Raw genomic sequence first — 19,377 nt, 5'->3', positions numbered from 1 at the left:
TTCCGCGCCACGGAAAATACGCTGAAAACTTTGGTTTAGTCTTGTGCCACTGAGAGCTTTAAACATTCGCGCTATATCAATAACACTTTATTTCGCGTGTTTATGACCCATGGCAAATCAACTTTCTACGCATATGTCTTCGGTGGGATTTGCTTCTGGAGAAAAAATACCTTTTCCCCGGTTTTAGCTGTTTAAAACTGGTTCATTAAACGGTAGAATGGTAGTCACAGTGATATTTGTTCGTCGTGAATTCGGTACCACAGAGAAAGCCAGGGCGTCATTCATTTGTCTGTTGTCTACTCCACGTTTAGCGCTCGATAAACATAACACATCCAAAGGCATGGTCGAACGAACTAATGGCCAAACCAAGGTCAGATGAAGGTGCTTCTTGATGCATGATCAATTGTTTTAGCTATAGCGGTGTTGGTGGCGATGCGAAGGTCAGCGACTATTTGTGGGGCAGAAGCTCCTCAGCCGCCCCCTGAGAGCGACATCATTACACGAGCACTTAAACTTCTTCAAGAGTGGATCCGCCCACCAGACACCGTTGCCTTCGCCTCATGCGGGGAGCAAGGGGCACCTATTGACGATGCTCTGACGTGCGCGTATCCAGGAAAGGAAACGTACTGGCCTTTCTGTGCAGGAGGATTCGCGGATGCCCTTGTGGTGAACAGATGGTACAAGGTGCGAACTCTGGTCGCAGTCGTTGGCACTAGTGGGAAAGCCTGATACATCAGACACTTCTTAGCTCAGTATCTCGTGGCGTATTCTACCAAGTGGATAGTATTTAACAACGGTCGCCTGCTGCTGAGTCAAAACGAGGTAACTGCACTTGGTACAAGTTTCTTTTTGCGCGGCGGTGGCAGTCCGTTAATCTTGAGCTGAGACAATCCTGAAGGAAGCCCTGCAGATGTATACGGGATGTTCGTATTCTGTTCAATGTGCTCCCTCAAAAACGTCAGAAGTAAGACGCGTTTTACGCTGCCGCCTAAAGAAAACGAAATTACCTTTGCCTATTACTTTGATAGGCGCGGTGATGGAGGCCTGGTGGATGGTTGATGGTGCGCCTGGTGGCAGCACAGCATAATATACAAAGCTCTGCTCGCCCAGAACGCAATACTCAAGGTGAAAGCTTACATGGGTGGTATTTAAAGGGCCTTAGTCGGCATATATTCCTAATAATAATAATAATTGGTTTTTGGGGAAAGGAAATGGCGCAGTATCTGTCTCATATATCGTTGGACACCTGAACAGCGCCGTAAGGGAAGGGATAAGGAAGGGAATGAATGAAGAGAGGAAGAAGGAGGTGCCGTAGTGGAGGGCTCCGGATATTGGAGATAAGAGTGTTTTAGTGAAGGTCTAAAATATCTAACAAAACGTAACTTGGTTTTCAGTTATTTTAGCCCTGGGGCTATAGTGGGGGATAAGGCGGCCCCTGGTAAGAGATAGACTGCTTTAGTTAATTCGGAAACAAAGACGTTACTAACCTTTACAAATTTCCATTTTATGGGGTATGCTGCATTAGCAAAATAGTATATCACCATACGAAAAGTCTGCTTTCGTTTAGTTTACATTATGGGGGTTACCTTCCTAAAGCGACTCAGGGCATACGAGGAACGCCGTAGTGAGGGGCTCCTGAAATTTCGACCACCTCTGATTCTTTAACGTCCACTGACATCGCACAGTACACGGGCCTCTAGAATTGATGCTCAGTGTTAATAACGACATGACTAAGCCCAAACAATCAGGCATGAAAGAAGTATTAGAAAGAAGCACATAGTCGCACATTCAGCATTCATTGGCCGTCCTCCTCTGAGTTCGCCACTACTGTCGCAATCCCTCTCCAAGGGCTCATTCACGTAATGATTCCTGATAATTAGGCCTTCCGTACTTGTGAGGACACAATTCATCTTAGCTTCAAGGTGTTTTTTAGCTGATATATTTTAGCACAAGCTACCATGGCCTCGTCACGTGACGCTCTCTTTCCCGCAATGCTTTCCATTTTACTTTGCATGATTAGGTTTCAAGGACATCTTGTGACACTACCTAATAATGTTTTCTTGCTCAATTTAAATAATACGCAGCGCCAGAGAGAAGAGAACACGCGCAGCTGTTTAATTCTTAGAGATGCCTGCGCCATCTGTGTTGTTGGTCTTGCGGCCTCTACATAGTTATTTTAAGCGGGGGCGAGAAGATGGCGCTGCTATCGTATCGCTTTGCGCATGCCGCGTTCCGCGCCTTTGGCTACTGTCGCGGCTGTCAAACAACTGTGGTGAACTTTCTGCTAATCGTTAAAAAAGAACTACAGTGTAATAAAAAGTTTCAAGAACAATGAAGCACTTGTTTTACTTGTTCTAATAGTGCAATAGTGAATGAATTAGAAGCGACTGTCAAATAAAGCGCTTTCTCTCAGCTGTCCGGTCGCCACTTAGTATAGTGTAGTCTTGAATAGTATAGTATAGTATAGTATAGTATAGTATAGTATAGTACAGTATAGTATAGTATAGTATAGTATAGTATAGTATAGTATAGTATAGTATAGTATAGTATAGTATAGTATAGTATAGTATAGCACAGCATGATTTATTTCCTGTCTTTAGGTACCCGGAAATATCATTCTTGCTTGGGGTGTGGTGCACCATTGTACATTAAATCATGTTACAATATTTCAAGCATGTAAGATGTGCAGGCAACACTAGATCATGCACATTAAAACTAAAAAAGGTTAATATGTCTACAACTCTAATATTCGAACAATGTCGATGTATTAAACATGTATAGAATGCGAAGCGATGGAGAGATACATCTGCTGTTCTCAGCATGAAATACCCGATGGCTTCTTGCATTTTGTCTGTGCACTGTCAGTTTAAGTGTAGAGGTTAGTTCAGGGCCATTTATTGATCCTTTCAAGCTTTCCTTTAAGAATGAAGCATCACGGTGTTAACGCCTTTTTGACACTGGAGAAAGATTCAGTTCAGACAGTGATCGATCATAATCGAAGTAGTACTGCCACCCCATATATCGGGCATATAGGATACGCACCAAACGCCTTTTGACGCGTTCGGTCATTCCGCTCTCCACAGATGCCAAAGTTGTAGATACAACGCTTGAGAATTCCTATTTTGGCAGAACGAGTCACTTCTAGTGCATGGGAAAGCAGCCTTTGGATTTAAATTGTGCAGTTAAGCGCGCGACTGTGCCCAAAGTCTGAAAACTCTAGCGTGATAAATAATTAACATGGGCCTCAAAGTTGACTTCACTCCGAATATATAATCCCAGGTCGCTAACAATGTTAACACGCTGTATTTCGTCACTGTGAACGAAATAATCAAACAGAATTTGTTCTTTTTTACGTGTGAAAGAGATTTTCATAGTTTTGGTAGTATTCAGTGTTACAGCATTTCGCGCGCACAACACTTTTATGCAGATATCTTTTGCACATGTTCACTGCCAATCATTGAATGAACAGCCCCAAAAATATTCAAATCATCAGTGAATTGCAGTATCTTACAGTGCTTGATGCAATCTTTAACATCGTTCCCAGACACATTAAATAATAGCAGTGACAAATATTACCTTTGCGGTGCACCACAATTCAGAGGGTAACATAAAGATGTGTAAGTGACGACATTTAATCAGTCTAAAATAAGATTAAATCCGTTGGCAAAGGTGTGCTGATAGTTTGTAGAATCGTAGTTTTTCTAGCAGCAACCATTGGCTAACTCGGTCGAATGTTTTCCTAAATTCAAAATATTTAGCATCGACCTGCTTCTTTACCGAAACAAGTTGGTCAACGTAACTTAGAAATGAAACGCGGTTAGCCTCTTCAGAACGGCCAGGTAAAAAGCCATGCTAAGCATGGTTCATCTTATTCTTAAATATAAGATAAAACAAGTATGAAGAAAACATTAGAAAACCTTAGAGATGACAGCAGAGAAATTGGTTTATCGTTTAACACTTCGGTCAATTTTTCTTTTTTATGTATTGGGAAAACCAGTGATAGCTTCCAGCAAGATCGGAATTCTCGACTGCGCATGAATAAACGTGGGCTGAAGCAGGAGTAGGAGCACTGACGCAGCCTTTGATAATAAACATCAGGATTCCGTCAGCATCTGCAGATTTTTTTGGATGGAACGGCGCGTATAGCTGCTTCTACATAACTAGGATTAACACTGCAAACACGAAGGGAAGAATCGTTGTGTCCAGGAATGTATAACTCTTGGAGGACAACTGCAGCTTCTGCATAAACGCTACCGAAATAATCAGCGGATTTATTGCAGACGGCCTCAGGGTCGCAAACCTTTTCAGGTCTCTCAGGCAAGATTATTCCTTATTTAGGATCTTTTCGGCCTAAACCTGATGGAGCATATTTACATAAATCGACTGCGGAGCACCCCAGTCTTTCTTGAACAGGCTGCAAGTGAGCAGCGTGTACGCGACGGTAAAGGGGTTTTGCCTCCGATCGATCAGCACTGTATTTTTGTAGGTCACTCTCAAAGTGACGTCATACGATACCGCCGATGACAACGCATTCGTTTGCGAATTTCTTTCCTTAAATCGGCGGGGAACCAGTGCGGATACCTTGAGCCTTGAAACACGTTTTTACGATTGTAAAAGCGCATTCCAGTTGTAAAAATGCCGGTGATCTTTTGTGCACCTCTATGGGCACACGCTTCCGGAAAAAACAGCGTTTTTCATGTATCAGTACAGTACTAAGTAGTCCCCATTGACGTAATCGAGCAGACATATATAAAGTGTCTCGTTAAGCGCTTTTAATTGCAGGTTCACCAACTGCCTCCAATGGACGAGATGCACTCTCGGTTCATGTAGAAAGAAGCGTGGGCGTCATAACGAATTTGCGCGAGCTTGGGTTATCCGCCTGCAGCTCTTCAATAGCGGCCTCTCGGGATTGCAACGTTTCCGTGAGATATTCTACCTTTCACAGCAGTTCTAACATTAGGGGGATAGCGTCGTCTTCGCCTTCACCTGTCGTCGTACGCCCTTGCAGTTTTCTAACCTGAACGCGCTAGCGTCGTCTGCCCGGTGCAGCGGTGCTGAGGCGAAGCAGAGCGGAAATCTGGAGAAGGAACGATCATGCGTGCCGATCATGCCGCTGTAACGAGCGTCGTATGCTTGACTGTTCTGTTTCGAGCGAAGCAACCCCGGGGAAGAAAATTTTATGGCCAAGTTCTGGAGCGTTTGTTTCGTGTTCCATCTGCTGCTTGTTTGTGGCTTTGGGCTGGTGGAAGCGCGTAGCGTTCCAAGCACTACTCTAGGCCCCGCTTGCATTTGAGAGTAGCGTTTGGAGGGCTTTTTTTTAACGAAATTAACGCGGCCACACCGGCGGTGCTCTTCAATCAGTTTATCGTAAGTAACGATTGCAACTGGTTTCTTGGGCATGCTAGGCTGTTCCCATATGTACTCTTTTCAGGATCACCGACGCTTGTGCAGCGAATAAAAACAACTGCTCGCAGCTTCTTGAGCCTCCGATGCATAACAGCCGATGGTGCACAGGGGTTGCTTCGCACTAATCACAACAGCCTAGCAGGCGAAGCTTACCCCAACATATGCGCGTGAGGTTAAAGCGCCGGTTTTTATTAGTTTTCACAGGTGGAATCTGAGCGAGCAATAGCTGATTTATGGAGGTTTAACGTCCCAAGGCGACTCAGGCTATGAGGGACGCCGTAGTGAAGGGCTCCGGAAATTTCGACCACATGGGGTTCTTTTACGTGCAATGACATCGCACAACACACGGGCCTCTAGAATTTCGCCTCTATCGAAATTCGACCGCCCCGGCCGGATTCGAACCCGCGTCTTTCGGGCCGGCAGCCGAGCGCCATAACCACTCAGCCACCGCGGCGGCTCCAATAGCTCGTTTAGAAGTAATAAGAAGTTTTGCAGCGTGACACAACGTCATCAGTAAGCCATTTATTCACAGAATTATCCTGGAAGTTGGGATGCCGCTGCGAGGTCTGTCCTCCTGCGGCCGCACCATCCACTAGCTTCGTGAATGGGTGCCTAGTCTGCAAAATATGCCTACCAGTTACCATTGCGTGTTAAATATAAATAACAGGAGCTTTAATCGAAATGTTAACGTTGCGTACAGCCTCCTCCCGGCTTAGGTACTAATTTTTGACAAGGTCGTACTTGCGTTAGCTTGTAATGAGGTGTGTTTAGTATGAAAAATAACGGCAATTTCTCTGCCGTAAACTGTGCATCAAAAATGATAAGTCAATAACAGCCCTACTAAGCGAAGTATTTGCAAAACTTGGAAAGCACTCTTGTTATTTATAACTTCTCGCTCCTGCAAAGAACAGTCATGCCCTTTGAACATGACGTTCAATTTTAGCCAATATAACGTTCGCCACTGAAATTCTGCTGCAACATTGACAGTTTTGGTTGCAAAAGTCGGCAATGTGAACAATAGATGACCTGCTTTGCATCGTCTACAGAACTTCCAAAAGTTTTGTCGCTAGACTGGCTATGTGGGTGCATGTACTGAGATCCTCCTATCTAGCATGATGCAACTGAATAAACGAATTGGATCGAGGTTCGAGACTGCTTCTTCATTACTGTCTGTAAAAATGCGTGAATGAACGCATTAAACATCGTGTGTTTAAACAGTGCTCTGGCTCAGGAAACAGGCATACCCTGGGATAGTTTCTTTTTATTTATCTGAAAAATTACAACAGCCGTTCTCTCATGTCTTGCAGGCTTTGTGTTCGCCCAGTGCATGTGCGGAATGAGCAGGGCAAAAGAGAGAGCGAAGTGCTCATTTCATTTGTCCAGCGGGCTACGTAAGCTTGCAGGCAATCTCGCACTCTTCCTTCGACTCGTAGTTGTTGTCGTTTCCACCGCAGCCACTGTAGAGGAACGCCTCGCACTCGCCCGAGGTCACGTTGAAGAACCAGTGATCTAAGAAGCCCTTGCAAAAGCCGCGTTGCGGTTTTGGCGCGCAACCAGTCTCGAAGTCAGCTCCCTCGAAGTCACTGGACCTCTCTGGCTCTGCGCGAAAGAAAGCCATACAAAGAGTTCCTTCCTACGAACGGGGAAAAAAGAGCAGCAGTCCAGCAAACCTGCAAGCATACGAAGTTGCTCAGACTCTCTTTACGTCCTTCTGTAAACGTAAATATTCTAATCTTAAAAAAGTTATGGTTTTCAGTATTTCAAGCATCCTAGTTGTATTTTTCTGAGTGTTTCCTTTCCATGCTCATTAGCTCTCACTCGCCACATAAGAGCTCCCTGTTTTTTTGAAAGCCGCGAAACCACCTCTAACGTTCGCAATGTTCATTGAAATAATTGATTTATGCATTTAATGTGGCATTATGCTAAAATTCTTCAGTGCTGTAAAATTTCCAGTTGTCCTGCGAGGAGGCGGATTAAGAAAGTGTTAGCATATTAAAGCAGAAGGTAGACACCTATATTGTTCCATTGTTACTTATATGAGGCACACAAAAGGATCAAATATGTATGACTGGAACTATAGAAAATTTTCAGTGGATTGAGCCTTGATGTATGTTTTTCGTTTTAAATCACGAAATATCTTAGCCAAACAGTTCAGGGCAGTGAATGACCACTTTGAAAACTTAAAGGAATGGTAACAGCCAGATTTACCTTTTCTGCCGGTGGCACCAGTGCCAAACATTTCATTACTAACTTATTCGAGTTGGCTCTGCCTTTGGAGAGACAAAATTCTAATACGTCTCGGAGGCGTAATTTCGATTGTATAGCTTCGGATGCTTACCGTTCTTGCCGCGGTAAGCAAGGTGTCAAAGATATATTTCTGTACTGGTCTGCGTATAAACAGGGATACATAGGTACAGTTATTGCGTACCTGAGTTCAAAAGGAACCAGAGCCTGATAGTGTTAAACTGACCGAATTTGTTGAGCTTTTTATAGAGCGACTTCATCGAGTCAGTCATAATAGTTTCCATTCGGCGAAAAAATAAGCGATCTCGGCACGCAACCTCGAAATTGTAATGGGCATCCGCTATACACAACACAGAGCAATCTTACGTTTTCCTTCTAATTCAAAATGCGCGCGCAAATAGCGGCGAGCTAGTGGATTTTTTTAAAGTGTCAAATAATGTTTCTTTGGAAGTCAATGCAAGTGTTATCGATCATATCAGTAAATCTACACACATTTTTCTATGCCCGGTGTATAGTCTGTGTTTAACCCATGTATATATACAGAACGCTTTTGGACAAAGTTGCTGTTGCCGGCTTGAACATGGTCAATAAGGTAATGGAAGGAGCGCTTGTTTTTGACATCTAGCACATGAGCATCGCCTTCACTAGCTATCACCAACGGACACTCTAATCATCGCTGTCATTTTTTATGTCAACGCTATCGAGTCTCTGGAAATGCACGCTCACCTTGTGTTTCTATGCTGCTTTTTATTTTTCATGTTTGGCAAAATTTAGCGCTATAAACTTCCGAGATTGAGACTCAGTGCAATATCGACGGCTTCCCATGGAAGTCCGCTACAATTTACTTGCTTGTTTGAAGCTTTTTGTACCACCTTTAGCCCGTAAGACAGCGAGGGTACATCAAAGATCAGGTGCCAGAACGCGGCGGCGATACGTCAAAATTGAATATAAACGAAAGTTGAAAGCCAGCGGAAAACACTTTGCAGATGTCAAGTGCTAGAAAATTCCATTTTAGTGATCGCTTTTGTTTTTTGCCTATCGGTCCACTCAGCGTGTTTTTTTTTATGCTAAAAGTACAGTTGGTGTTTTTGGTATCACACGTCTGCTAAGCGTTGTGTGGGAATAGATAAGAAAGAGATAACGATTTTCTATTGTGTTGACGGCCCTTCCTTGCTGATAAAAGTTTATCGTGTTGTCGCGATGCGCATACTGCCTCTTTTTGGACAAAAATAGTGATAGATGTCTTTTTACAGAACTAAATTGCCTCTGGTTTAACGCCCTGAATATCATGGTATGCATTCAATTGACCATGCGGGAATTCAAAACATTCAAACTCACCGCCACATGTTTTTTCGCATTCCTCGATAGTTTCGAAGTTGTTTTCGTTTCCTTCACAACCACCGTAGATGAAGAAAGAGCATTTTCCTTCAGCTGGGTTGAAGTAGAACCGCGGAATGCTTGCCCGGCAGATGCCTTCGTCTGGCGGCAGCCGGCAGATGGCGTTTCGCTGCGCTGTAAGAAAAACGATCAGCGAACGTTGAGAGGTTATCTTTAAAGATGCTTCAGGTCCGTATTAGCACCTTCAGATAAAAAGAGAGTACTCAAAAGATAAAAAGAACACAGCTTTGCAACAAATGCTGCGGTTAGGAAGATTATGTAGTCACTGAAGAAATGCAATTTTACTTTTACTGAATAAAAATGGTAGCTTTCATTAAACGGCTGGCTGCACTATCGGTCGTTTGTGACCCTCAGATGGTTCTTTTTTTTTCACCTTATTTACCCCGCAAATCTGAAGCGACAACTTTGGTGCCGAATGCCTCGATAAGACTGAAATACTCTGCATGTGATTCAACAAGAACAAAATCAAGTTTTTTACAAAGCATAATTGAAGATATCATTAATTTTGCGGCGGTAGGAGAAATGCGTCGCGTTTCTTCGCTGCCATCTTAGGAGACAATGTAGAAATGGGAGTTTTAATGAAAACTTTTAAGAATACTGGAATTATTTTTCTAATTTATTACAGCAATTTAGCAGCATACATTGCGTAGCGGAGGGCAGCACTTGGGTGCTTCTGCTACACCTGCCTTCTTTTGCTTTACACAGTGAAAACCATCATTAATCATCATCATCATTGAAAAAATTTTTAAACCCAAAGTGTCATTGAACACCCTAGCGTTACCTCTTTCTTGGTAAACTTTTTCACTGCCTTGGAAAAGCACTTGATTTTATTTTAGCATGAGCTTCTCTAATACCACGGCGGTAGTAAAACAGCCAGGCTTTAAGTTTGTTGAGTCACATCCAATGATGTTCCACGCAGTTATCGAAAATTGTCTCAATCACATATAAAAAATTATATACTGGATCTTTATTCTCTCTAGCAGGTTGAAAACTCGGTGCACTTTACACCGGTGATATAAATCTGGTTCATAAAAAAGTCTGAAGCTAAGCAAGAATTCCTTTTTCATTGAAGAATACTCGTCAGATTCTATGAAGTATAGGGAACACTGTGCGAAAGGAACCAAACCGGTAACATTGTTTCTGATAAACACTTTTTCAACTCCTCATCTCAGATGCGAAGCCATCGATAACAAGCGTTTAAGATAGTTTAAAATTTCCATTGAATGACTGACACCACTGCTCTAAAGTAAGTACAGGGCATTCGTTTCTTCCCACGTTGTGCTTTAAATTTTATAGTTACGTGAATTCAGTCTGCGTTAAGATGCATTTTAGGGAAGGAATTGGATTACGTCAATTCTTCATAAATCTCCTGGGCATACAAGAATTTGGTGAAGCTAGGGTCTACCCAAGAATCTCCGACCTTTAGCCATGATTTCGCCGGATTAAAAAAAAATGAAAGAGAAGTGAGTAAGAGATAATGATGAAACAGCACAAGTCATTGCAGCTTGCCATAAATCATTTTGAAGCGATTGGAATCAACTCACGCTCAGAGCATGAAGTAAGTACATGATAAACAGATCGAGGGAAATAAACCCGCCTATTAAACTCAATGGTGGTGCCGAAGTACGCACAGGTTGGGTGTAGAGCTAAGGTGCACTGAAGAGAGAAATTGCACAAATTTAAATGGATACCCTCTAAATATGAGACAGCTTCAATGCCTAACAAGTGCGTCAATGTTTCTCGCCTCCGAAATAATAATACGTGATATTCAATTAAGTCCAGAGCTCTACTTTTTACTGTTGCAACTGTATTTAGCTAGAAATACTAGTAGAGGTCCCTATATGAAGAAATCATCTTTAGAGCAAATTTACCGAGAGTTTTAAGTAAAAACACCGAATGGTGCTAAGTATTTGTGCAGCTAGGGTATGACATTGCGAAAAAAAGTGAAAATAGTCTACTTTATATCCTGGCAAGTACTGGACGAGAAGAATGTTAAGGAGAATAACGCAGTAATAGTTACATCAAAATATAATACAGGAGTTTTCTATTGATGGCAAAAACTCCCTTAATCTGAAAATATACAGCGCTCCATTTATTAGTCTACTCCATCTCCCCCAGACATATCAAGATGCAGTGTGGAGTATACTAGCATTTTGAAAATATTGTAGGACGGTGTGAAATAACTGTTAAGTAAAAAGTGCCAGCTCATTCCACCCTTATGCCGAACATCCTAAAGGCCTTTCGCAGCCCATCTACCTTTACGCATAGCTTAGTGACACTAAGCAATTTCGCTAAATACTCGAGAAATCTAAATTTTAAGCCGTGACTGCATTTCCTCAAAGTTACAGAAGTGCTTACCGAAAGCCACTGCAAAAAGGGTGAGCAGGATGCAGTAATTAATTGCCATCGCTTCCTTCGTGAGATCTGGAGATGAATTACTGTCGGCAGAGACAGAGCGCGCTTTATAGACCGAACGCGAATGTGTTTTGTAAGAGCACTGATAACCACCTTTTTGCGACCGCTGCAATTCTCGTGGGAACTCTGCCGCTGGCAAGATAATGATGTGCGTCGATACAACGAACGAATGAGGTCAGCAATGTCAACACTTACCGTGAGGAAGATATCGATGAAGTGTCGGTATTATGGCATATCACCAGCCTTTGTGCGCTAGATGACCTTTCAAAGAGCAGGTGCGCCTGCGGAAGAACCAAAAAGAGCAGTTTATGGCGGTTTCTTCATCGGCATAGAGCTGAGCTTGGTATATAATGGAACTCAACAATAAAGATCAATCAGCAAGTGGGGCAGATAAATCGAGCTTGCTCCGTTATTAACATCATTAAATGCAATTTACGTAGGGGAACAAATCAACAGAAGGATAGTGATGCAGTTCAAAAGCGGACAGTGGTACAGTTTAACAAAAGCTCACTGTTGGAAATGTGAGCGCGCTTAAATAGTGGTAACCTAATTTACGGTGCCCAGCTTTTCTTAAAATAAGCAGCTCAAGATGGTTTGCTTGCGAGCTATGGCGTGACTTTTTTTTTAATTCTAGAAGGTACTGTACTCGTGGCTATGCAGCCAGGGCTAGGCAGGAAAGGGAAAGAGGTGCGTCTTTTTTTTAGTACAAAGATGACTGACGCCAACCAGGTTAATGTTTGAAAAACGACTCGGTCCCTTCTTCACTGTGGTACTACGGGCGAGGCGCAGCTTGGCTTTTTAAGCCCTCGTGTTGAATACCTCCGGGTCAATGGCCGCAAACCATGAATGTAAGACGAAGGAAGTGTCCCCAGGGAGCGATTAACATTCCTTTGTGTCTGTTGTATGTGCCACGGCTCCAGCAGAAGCCTCCTGCGCTGGTTAGCTTCGGTCTCGTGTTTCAAAAATTAACCTGGTTGGCGTCAGTCATCCTTCTACTAAATTAATTTTTTCCAACCAGACATACTTCTGTCAAATGTTTTCTTTTGAGGTGCGTCTTTCTGAACGAACTGGGGGGAGGGGGGGGGGCTGTCATTTATTCGGGCCAGGGGTACAGCTGGACCAAGGAGGAGGGGGTGCAGGCTCACAAAGGCTGAGATAGGCCTCTCCCCATGACACTGGAACATACATAGCCCCGTCGCTAGCTCATTTCCTGCCTAGTCTTGCCTTCATAGCTACAAAAAGCTGTCCGCGAGCATAACTTTTATAGGAGTGGTAATGAAGTTTCACTCACCCTCAAAAGCTTTTGAACCCTGTTGGTACACAGCAAGTTACATAGCATTGCAAAGAAGGACGCCCCTTGGGCTCTGTACATTCGCCAAAGCCTGTTGTTTGTTGTGTGCATCAAGCTAAGAAATAATTTAAAAGTGTGAATGTTCTACAGCGCGTCCGGCGAAAGCGCAAAAAAGTTAGGTGAGTAAACACATGAGACAGAGCACGGTTTGATTACTGTTCGATATTTTGGGACGCTGGGCAGTTAAGCAGGATCAGTAAAAATCGGCCAAGCACGCTACACCCCCGAAGTGTCTTTCATCTGCTTTTGGTGAGATTTTGTAACTTGTACATTGATCTCCCATAAAAAGCTGAACGATGTTAAACGTTCACAAGTACTGTGGTACTGAATTCTGGAGATGATTCCAAGGTCTTGCACCTCAAGTAAAAAAAAAAATTGCAGAGAATGTTTAATGCATTCCAATCAGTGCGAAAGCACGGATTCGCATGTGCTGCTTAGAAGACGGCGATGAGTGGGAAGTGCCGGGCGACGGATTGCTTGAGCAAGGCCAGCTGCGAACAGACAAGGGAACAGGCAACAGACGATTTTTCTCGGCTGTTGGTATCTATTCGATTAGTGCTTACGCACTAAAAGTATGTTCTTTATTATACAACTCAATGTAGCGTTCCTTTTAGCAAGGCAGGGGGGGATCACATTGCTTTCACGAGCCTTTGGCGCGACGGACGGTGTCTTATCAACGCTCAAATGAGACCTTTGCGCAAAGAAGCGGATGCTTGCCAGCCATCCGGCGCACTGGAATCTGGTGGGCTTGATAAAGAGCTCAATGATGCAGAAAGAGGTCGACCGCATGACTGAGTCTGACGTGGGGAATGCTTGGGACGTCAGGAGTGAGGCGTCAGGCGTAACAATAAAATGCTGTCCGAGGTCGATAAGAGCCGACAAAAACAATATGAGGAACGGCTCCGTCGATCAAGGCTCTTTTTTTTGTTCCTCGGAATGCGATCGCTTTGGAAGCAAAGCAATATGCAAGTTCTTCCTGAATAAAAATCTGCGCAAGAATAAAGGCGGCACCATAACTGGAATTCTATTATCTTTAAAAAGGCTGCTCGTGGTCCTTATAAAAATCTTTATTAAAAAAAATAGCTTACGGTCCCTCCATTGTTAGTACCGGAGAACATGTATGTAACATCAATACTTTCCTGCACATCAAAAATTGTAATCATATAAGGTTTATTGAGAAGTACATCAATCCTATATCAGGACGACATTTTAAAACGCACCAACTCTACTTCGCCGCTGCAGCAGTACGTTTAAGCGATATTTTAGTGCCATTTCCACATCTCGCTCATTTCAACTCTTTCCCCAGTTTCTGATCTTGCGATATTTAGCTATGCGGACACTTCCTTTTAAATGTTTAGTTAGATATCTGACCTTGTTTGAAAATGAAAGCAATTAGCAAAACTTCATAGTCCTAACCTTCTTTTCCTCTCTAATATTTCGGGTGCTGCGGACCTCACAAAACCAACCAACCCAGTTTATCAATTCTAACACGTACGCGTCCTTTTTATTGGCACTTGATGTTGGTCTTCTTGAAGGCACTGTTTTGAATGCTTTGTAGTTTTGGCATGTATCATATACCATATAGACTTAAATAAGTGCTCCGCACTATTGACTTCGAGAATTTTTTGCGAAACGCCGTATTTTTCTTTTTAGTTCTGAGGGTTATGCTGAATACCGCGCAGTTGATTATTTGATCAATCAATATCTTGTTTTTAGCTTGAAAAAGATGTCACTGTGACTTAGAGGAGCACAGGTGCTTCTCGAGGTAACTTGATTATCGCCTAGGTCCTAGGTAAGTGATGGGGAAGGGGTACTCTCAGTAATAGATGAAAGCGGATTACTTGGAGCGTGATGTGCTGTTCAGTGATTAAATTATGTTTGTGTTTTAAGTGGCGGAGGTTATGGCATGTGTTCGTATATAGCTGCCTCCAAGCTATGGCTTCTTCCCTCGTCAGCTACTGCATACACTTTTCGATATCGCCGTTTTCTGTGTTACGTAAAGAGATGCGACACTACTTGGAGTGCCAAACTTTTCTATTCGTAAGGTTTCAACAGGGAAATGTGGAACAGGGGGATTAATGAGAAGATAACCTCGCTGTATAAAATTGACTCGAGGCACCAATTAGTTCTTTATTTCGTCACTAGCCAGCCTGGGAACCTATGTTGTGCAGAGAACATTTACATCATGAAAAATGCCAATGCAATTTGGCTCAGAATTAGTGCAGGAATTTTCAAACGTTTTCCATAATTCCTTCATAACCGCTTAATAAATTGAAACGCTGGGCGCGTTTCCTATGTTCATTATAATATGCTAAAAGGTAGTGGTATGAGTAAGCGCACCCGGTCACCAACACCTCAAATGCGGCCCTAGGTATCACAGCTAACATTGCGGGATCATCGATAACTGCTTAAAAAATAAACAGGCGCCATTCGTTGCTCACGAATTCAAAGTAACATATTCGTGAAATTGCTCGGAGCAATAGGGTATCGGCGCCCTTAGACGTTAGAACAGGTCCACAAGGTCAGACAAATTCAGAACTTTTGCTCTGGAAGTCGCCTCAATCTTCTCTGAATTAAGCTTGTGAGTCGCGCACCAAACAGCGATAATATCACACGATATGATGCTATTCGGTTTAGTATGCTTGCGTGATACGCGGCAAGCGCTCTGACGTAAAGCGCACAGACCACTCGAATATCTCATTTCTTATCACTAAAGGATGCGAAAAGCATATTCGCCGTCATCATTGCCATGAGAGTGCGCCCTCAGCAGGAGCTGCATTCCATCTGAACTTTTTGCAGACATGACGATTAAGTTCCTGTTCACACCTGTGCTGCACGCCTTCATCTTGTAACTGGCGTTGGTGCAATGCTACAACTAGATTTTATCATCGGGTTTAGGAAGCGCTATCAAAGCGTGCAAGAAAGAAGGATGAAACCGGGCCCGCGTTCATGCATTGCCTGTTACAGTGCGTGCGCTCAGTACTTCTCTTTCCGTTTTGGGTCAGGTTATTGGCTCCATACGTCTAAGAAATAAAGCCAAGCTGGTGTGTCCACTTTGCCAAAATCAACCAGGCAATGAGAGATTTCCTTTCCTGCCAAACCGTTAAGGAATCTCTTTAGGCTGAAAGATCTCAAATGGTAAGCACGAGGGTTTTTGCTTCTTGCGTTTTTACTTTTTCCAAAACGTTAGATCAATAATGAGAGAACCTCATTAAGACCGCTCCGCAAATGTAGCGCAATTCACTCAAAGACCTTTCTGTACAAGTGTTCTCAGTGGCTTTTCTGTCAGCTCCCTGCTCATCCTTAGTACTGAGAGATTTTCATGGCACACTATTGGATCCTACAACTGTATGGAATTCCCTGCAGAATGGATGGTAACGAGATAAAATCCGTGAACCGCGTTCCTCTGTGCCTAGCGAAGATGGCCTCATGTTGAGTAGAACTTTCTCGGAGCTTGGAGTCCTGCTCCGCATGTTCATTGTGTCCTGTATATCCCAAAATTTAGCACAGCAGTATCTTTAGATCGAATTTTCTTTTTGTAGCACTATAGGTTTGGTTCGGTTTATGGGGGTTTAACGTCCCAAAGCGACTCAGGCTAAGAGAGATGCCCTTTGTAGCACTATAGTAAGTGAAATCTCATAGAAGCACTTTACATTTCATCAAACATTGAGATGCAGCTGTTTTCACCGCACATGCCAGACACCAGCAAACACGAGTGTTGGGGAAGCCACAGTGCACAATTTAGGAATGAATCTATATAATAAATCTTGAACAGAAGCTATTTTTATCACCAAGCTTTCCGCGCATGTCTCAATATATTGTCAGCATCATTTTGTTTTTATTTACATTTAAATATTTCCCATATCTTAGCCAATGCGTTGGCTGAGTGGGTATTGTTCTGGGCTGCTGACCCAACAGACAAGGATTCCATCCCGGCCGTTCTGTTCGCATTGCAATGGAAGCGAAATGCTAGAGGCCCGTGTACTGTGCGATGCAAGTGCTCATTAAAGAACTCCTGGCGGTATAAATTATACTGAACCCTACACTAAAGCGTCTTCAAAGCCTGAGTCCCTTTTCGACTACTTTAGATCCCCTAAACAAAAACCAATTTCCTGTATCTGCAAAGCACAGTGTTATTCGTCAATTTTCCTGGCATTGAAAATTTCCGAGAACTCTACATCACTACGCAAACGTGTGTGTATCGGAGCTCATGTCGGAAAAGGCATTATGTACATAAGCTTTTTTTTTCTGCTGTCACTACACTATGCAAGTTTATCTCCACTGACGTAGCCTGTTTTCCTGAACTCTGTAGTAATCAAGCACAGCGAACTACGAAGCCAGCTAAATGCCCGAAAACAAGTGACCTAATCATTTGCATCCTCACGTTTCGGTTTCTTAACCATGGCGTGCGTGCGAACAGGATTTACTGTCTAGACGGTGTTTTGCCGGGCAAGCGCCTTCAAGAAATTCGGTGCAGACTCTGCCTGCGAAACAAGACTCGCAGTTGGCATCCCTCACAACACCGCCATGCGAAAAACATGGGTTTTTCGGGCTGTCCTTGTGAGATTGCAGCGGCCATTCTCGTTGTCTCCCCAAGTTACACTTCTGAAGGAATATAGAAAAAAAACAAGCACAACGGTGGCAGAATGTTTCCTGGTAGACATCCAGTGGCGATTAGGCGGAGAGAAACAGAGCTCACTTTTGTAGCGCGGCGCCCAAAAACGGGCCCCGATGTTGTCTGAGGCTCGCTCCCTAGAAGTAGCTTGCGTGCCTCCGCGTCGCGATTTCGACCGTCTCGGGTGAGTCCCCTGGTGTCCGCTTTCTTCCACGAAAAGCAGCGCACTCTTGAGACGCGTAATGGGACACGACGACGCGTCGGGCGCCTCGAGCTAAAAGGCGCTCCTCCTCCCCTGAGCGCGATATCATGGACTCAGCAACAGCGTCCAAGGTTAAGCCTCCCTTCCTTCGGCGGTGGGCCCAAAAGTAGGGCATCGCTTCCATGGCCAGTGGATACCGCAGCTCGGCGGTCGGTTTGCGTGATCACTGCTGTGAAAGCAAATTATTCTTTCTACAACAATTACGCTTCTTACGCGCTTTATTTCTATTGCGAAGTTCGTAATTGTCGTAGTCGAACCTTCAGATAAACCAGATCACTTGCTCAAAGCGATATCCAAATAGCTAGAGACGGCACTGGAACGTCAGCATGGCGCCAGAAAAGTATTCGCAGGATTGAAATAAATACTAACGAAAAGCCTCGCGTGCAGCCATGCGAGAGGAATGTCCGCATGTCTGTCGAGAAACTGGAATATTTACACTGTTGGGCTCACAATAGATAAAAATTGTTTTTGACTTTTTTGACAAATGCTACTCCTTCTATGAGAGGCTCCATATTCAATAGCATTGAATGAGGTTTCCTGAAGATATACTCGGTAGCATGCATCAATATCCTTGCGTATGTATGATTATTCTTTCCCAAATGTGTTCTCCGCGTACGGCGGTCACGAGGACTTATTCTATGCCGCAAAATTAATGAGCGCCGGCAGTGGTCTAAAAGGTAGTGTCAGAGTGGTACTTGGTGAAATATAAGCATTTGAAAGGTCGTTGAGCTGGCCCTTTCACGGTGCACACAATGATGTCGCTCGCATCTCTAGTGTAGCATTACATAGGTGATATAGGCGTACTTAGCGTTATTTCAGCTTAGATATTAGGCGGTGCAAAAGGGTTATAGAAATATGAAACGCAGGGAAGTCAACTAAAGCAGCTTTCATTTGCCCAATTTTTAAGTTCAATATTTTGAACTCCATCGCCGATAAAAAAACATAAAAACACTGCTATCACTAAATATTCGCGGCCTCCAGTTCCACTTTAGAAAAGTGCGCCTTCAAATTGAAAAGGTCGTTTAATAAATTTATTTAATTATTCGTATAAATATTCAACTCTGTCATGTATGTAATGTCCTCCTTACTGCACAGGCCATCTGTACAAACCATTTTGACACATCTCTCAGAGACTTTTAAAGAAAAATCGTAAACGTTGACAAAAAAACATATCCTTGGGAAGTACTGAAAAACTGCAATTTCATGCAGGCTACTTTTCACACTTTGCACATATTTATTTCTTAAACTTCATATCACACACAAAATATAGGGGCACAAAGGTTGCACGCCCGTTGTGCAGGAAAATTCTTAGCCACATAATTATTCACTCCCGATGATCTGTTAGGCGTCGGAGCAGCTCTTACGTCGTCGGTTGGATATTTCCCTGTATTATGCGGTTCCAAGACCATGACTTGTAGTTTATAGCGAAAATTATGATGAATACGATTACACTAGACGGACTTCTCTTAAAACGAATATATGTTCAACATGTTCACGGAGGAACCAATCTCAAATTTGTTGACTTTCTTTGATGTCTTCTCTGTATGTAAGATACAGGCGAAGATGGTCCGATGACGCCCGTACAATGACTGCAGGGAGCGACTTGCATGTTCAGTGTCGTTAGTAACAGTGCATGAAAAAATGGTTATAGAAGTCCTTATTTCCGCCATGAGACAGCATTTCTGC

At 43.3% G+C, this 19,377-nt stretch overlaps 1 protein-coding gene across 1 annotated transcript; it reads right to left on the bottom strand.

The window, feature by feature from the left end:
• Positions 1-6,647: 6,647 nt before the first annotated feature.
• On the bottom strand, positions 6,648-11,562 carry LOC144132802 (boophilin-G2-like). Its single transcript, XM_077665462.1, has 3 exons — positions 11,407-11,562; positions 8,989-9,162; positions 6,648-7,005 (listed from the first exon to the last, which is right to left on the bottom strand). Exons 1-3 carry the CDS (start codon positions 11,453-11,455, stop codon positions 6,794-6,796), a joined length of 435 nt encoding a protein of 144 aa, XP_077521588.1. The 5' UTR covers positions 11,456-11,562; the 3' UTR covers positions 6,648-6,793.
• Positions 11,563-19,377: the final 7,815 nt, after the last annotated feature.

Source organism: Amblyomma americanum, chromosome 5 (genome assembly GCF_052857255.1).
Source record: "Amblyomma americanum isolate KBUSLIRL-KWMA chromosome 5, ASM5285725v1, whole genome shotgun sequence".
NCBI lineage: Eukaryota > Metazoa > Arthropoda > Arachnida > Ixodida > Ixodidae > Amblyomma > Amblyomma americanum.
The sequence above is the reverse complement of the archived record's forward strand: the minus strand, read 5'-3'. Positions and strand labels throughout refer to the sequence as shown.

What these genes read in the sequence shown, in the direction of transcription:
- LOC144132802 (XM_077665462.1), bottom strand. Translation starts at nt 11,455, where the DNA reads ATGGCAATTAATTACTGCATCCTGCTCACCCTTTTTGCAGTGGCTTTC. An exon ending in CCTTTTTGCAGTGGCTTTCG is followed by an intron (nt 9,163 to 11,406) that starts GTAAGCACTTCT and finishes TTTTTCTTACAG; the next exon opens with CGCAGCGAAACGCCATCTGC. An exon ending in ATGCGAAAAAACATGTGGCG is followed by an intron (nt 7,006 to 8,988) that starts GTGAGTTTGAAT and finishes TCTTTCGCGCAG; the next exon opens with AGCCAGAGAGGTCCAGTGAC.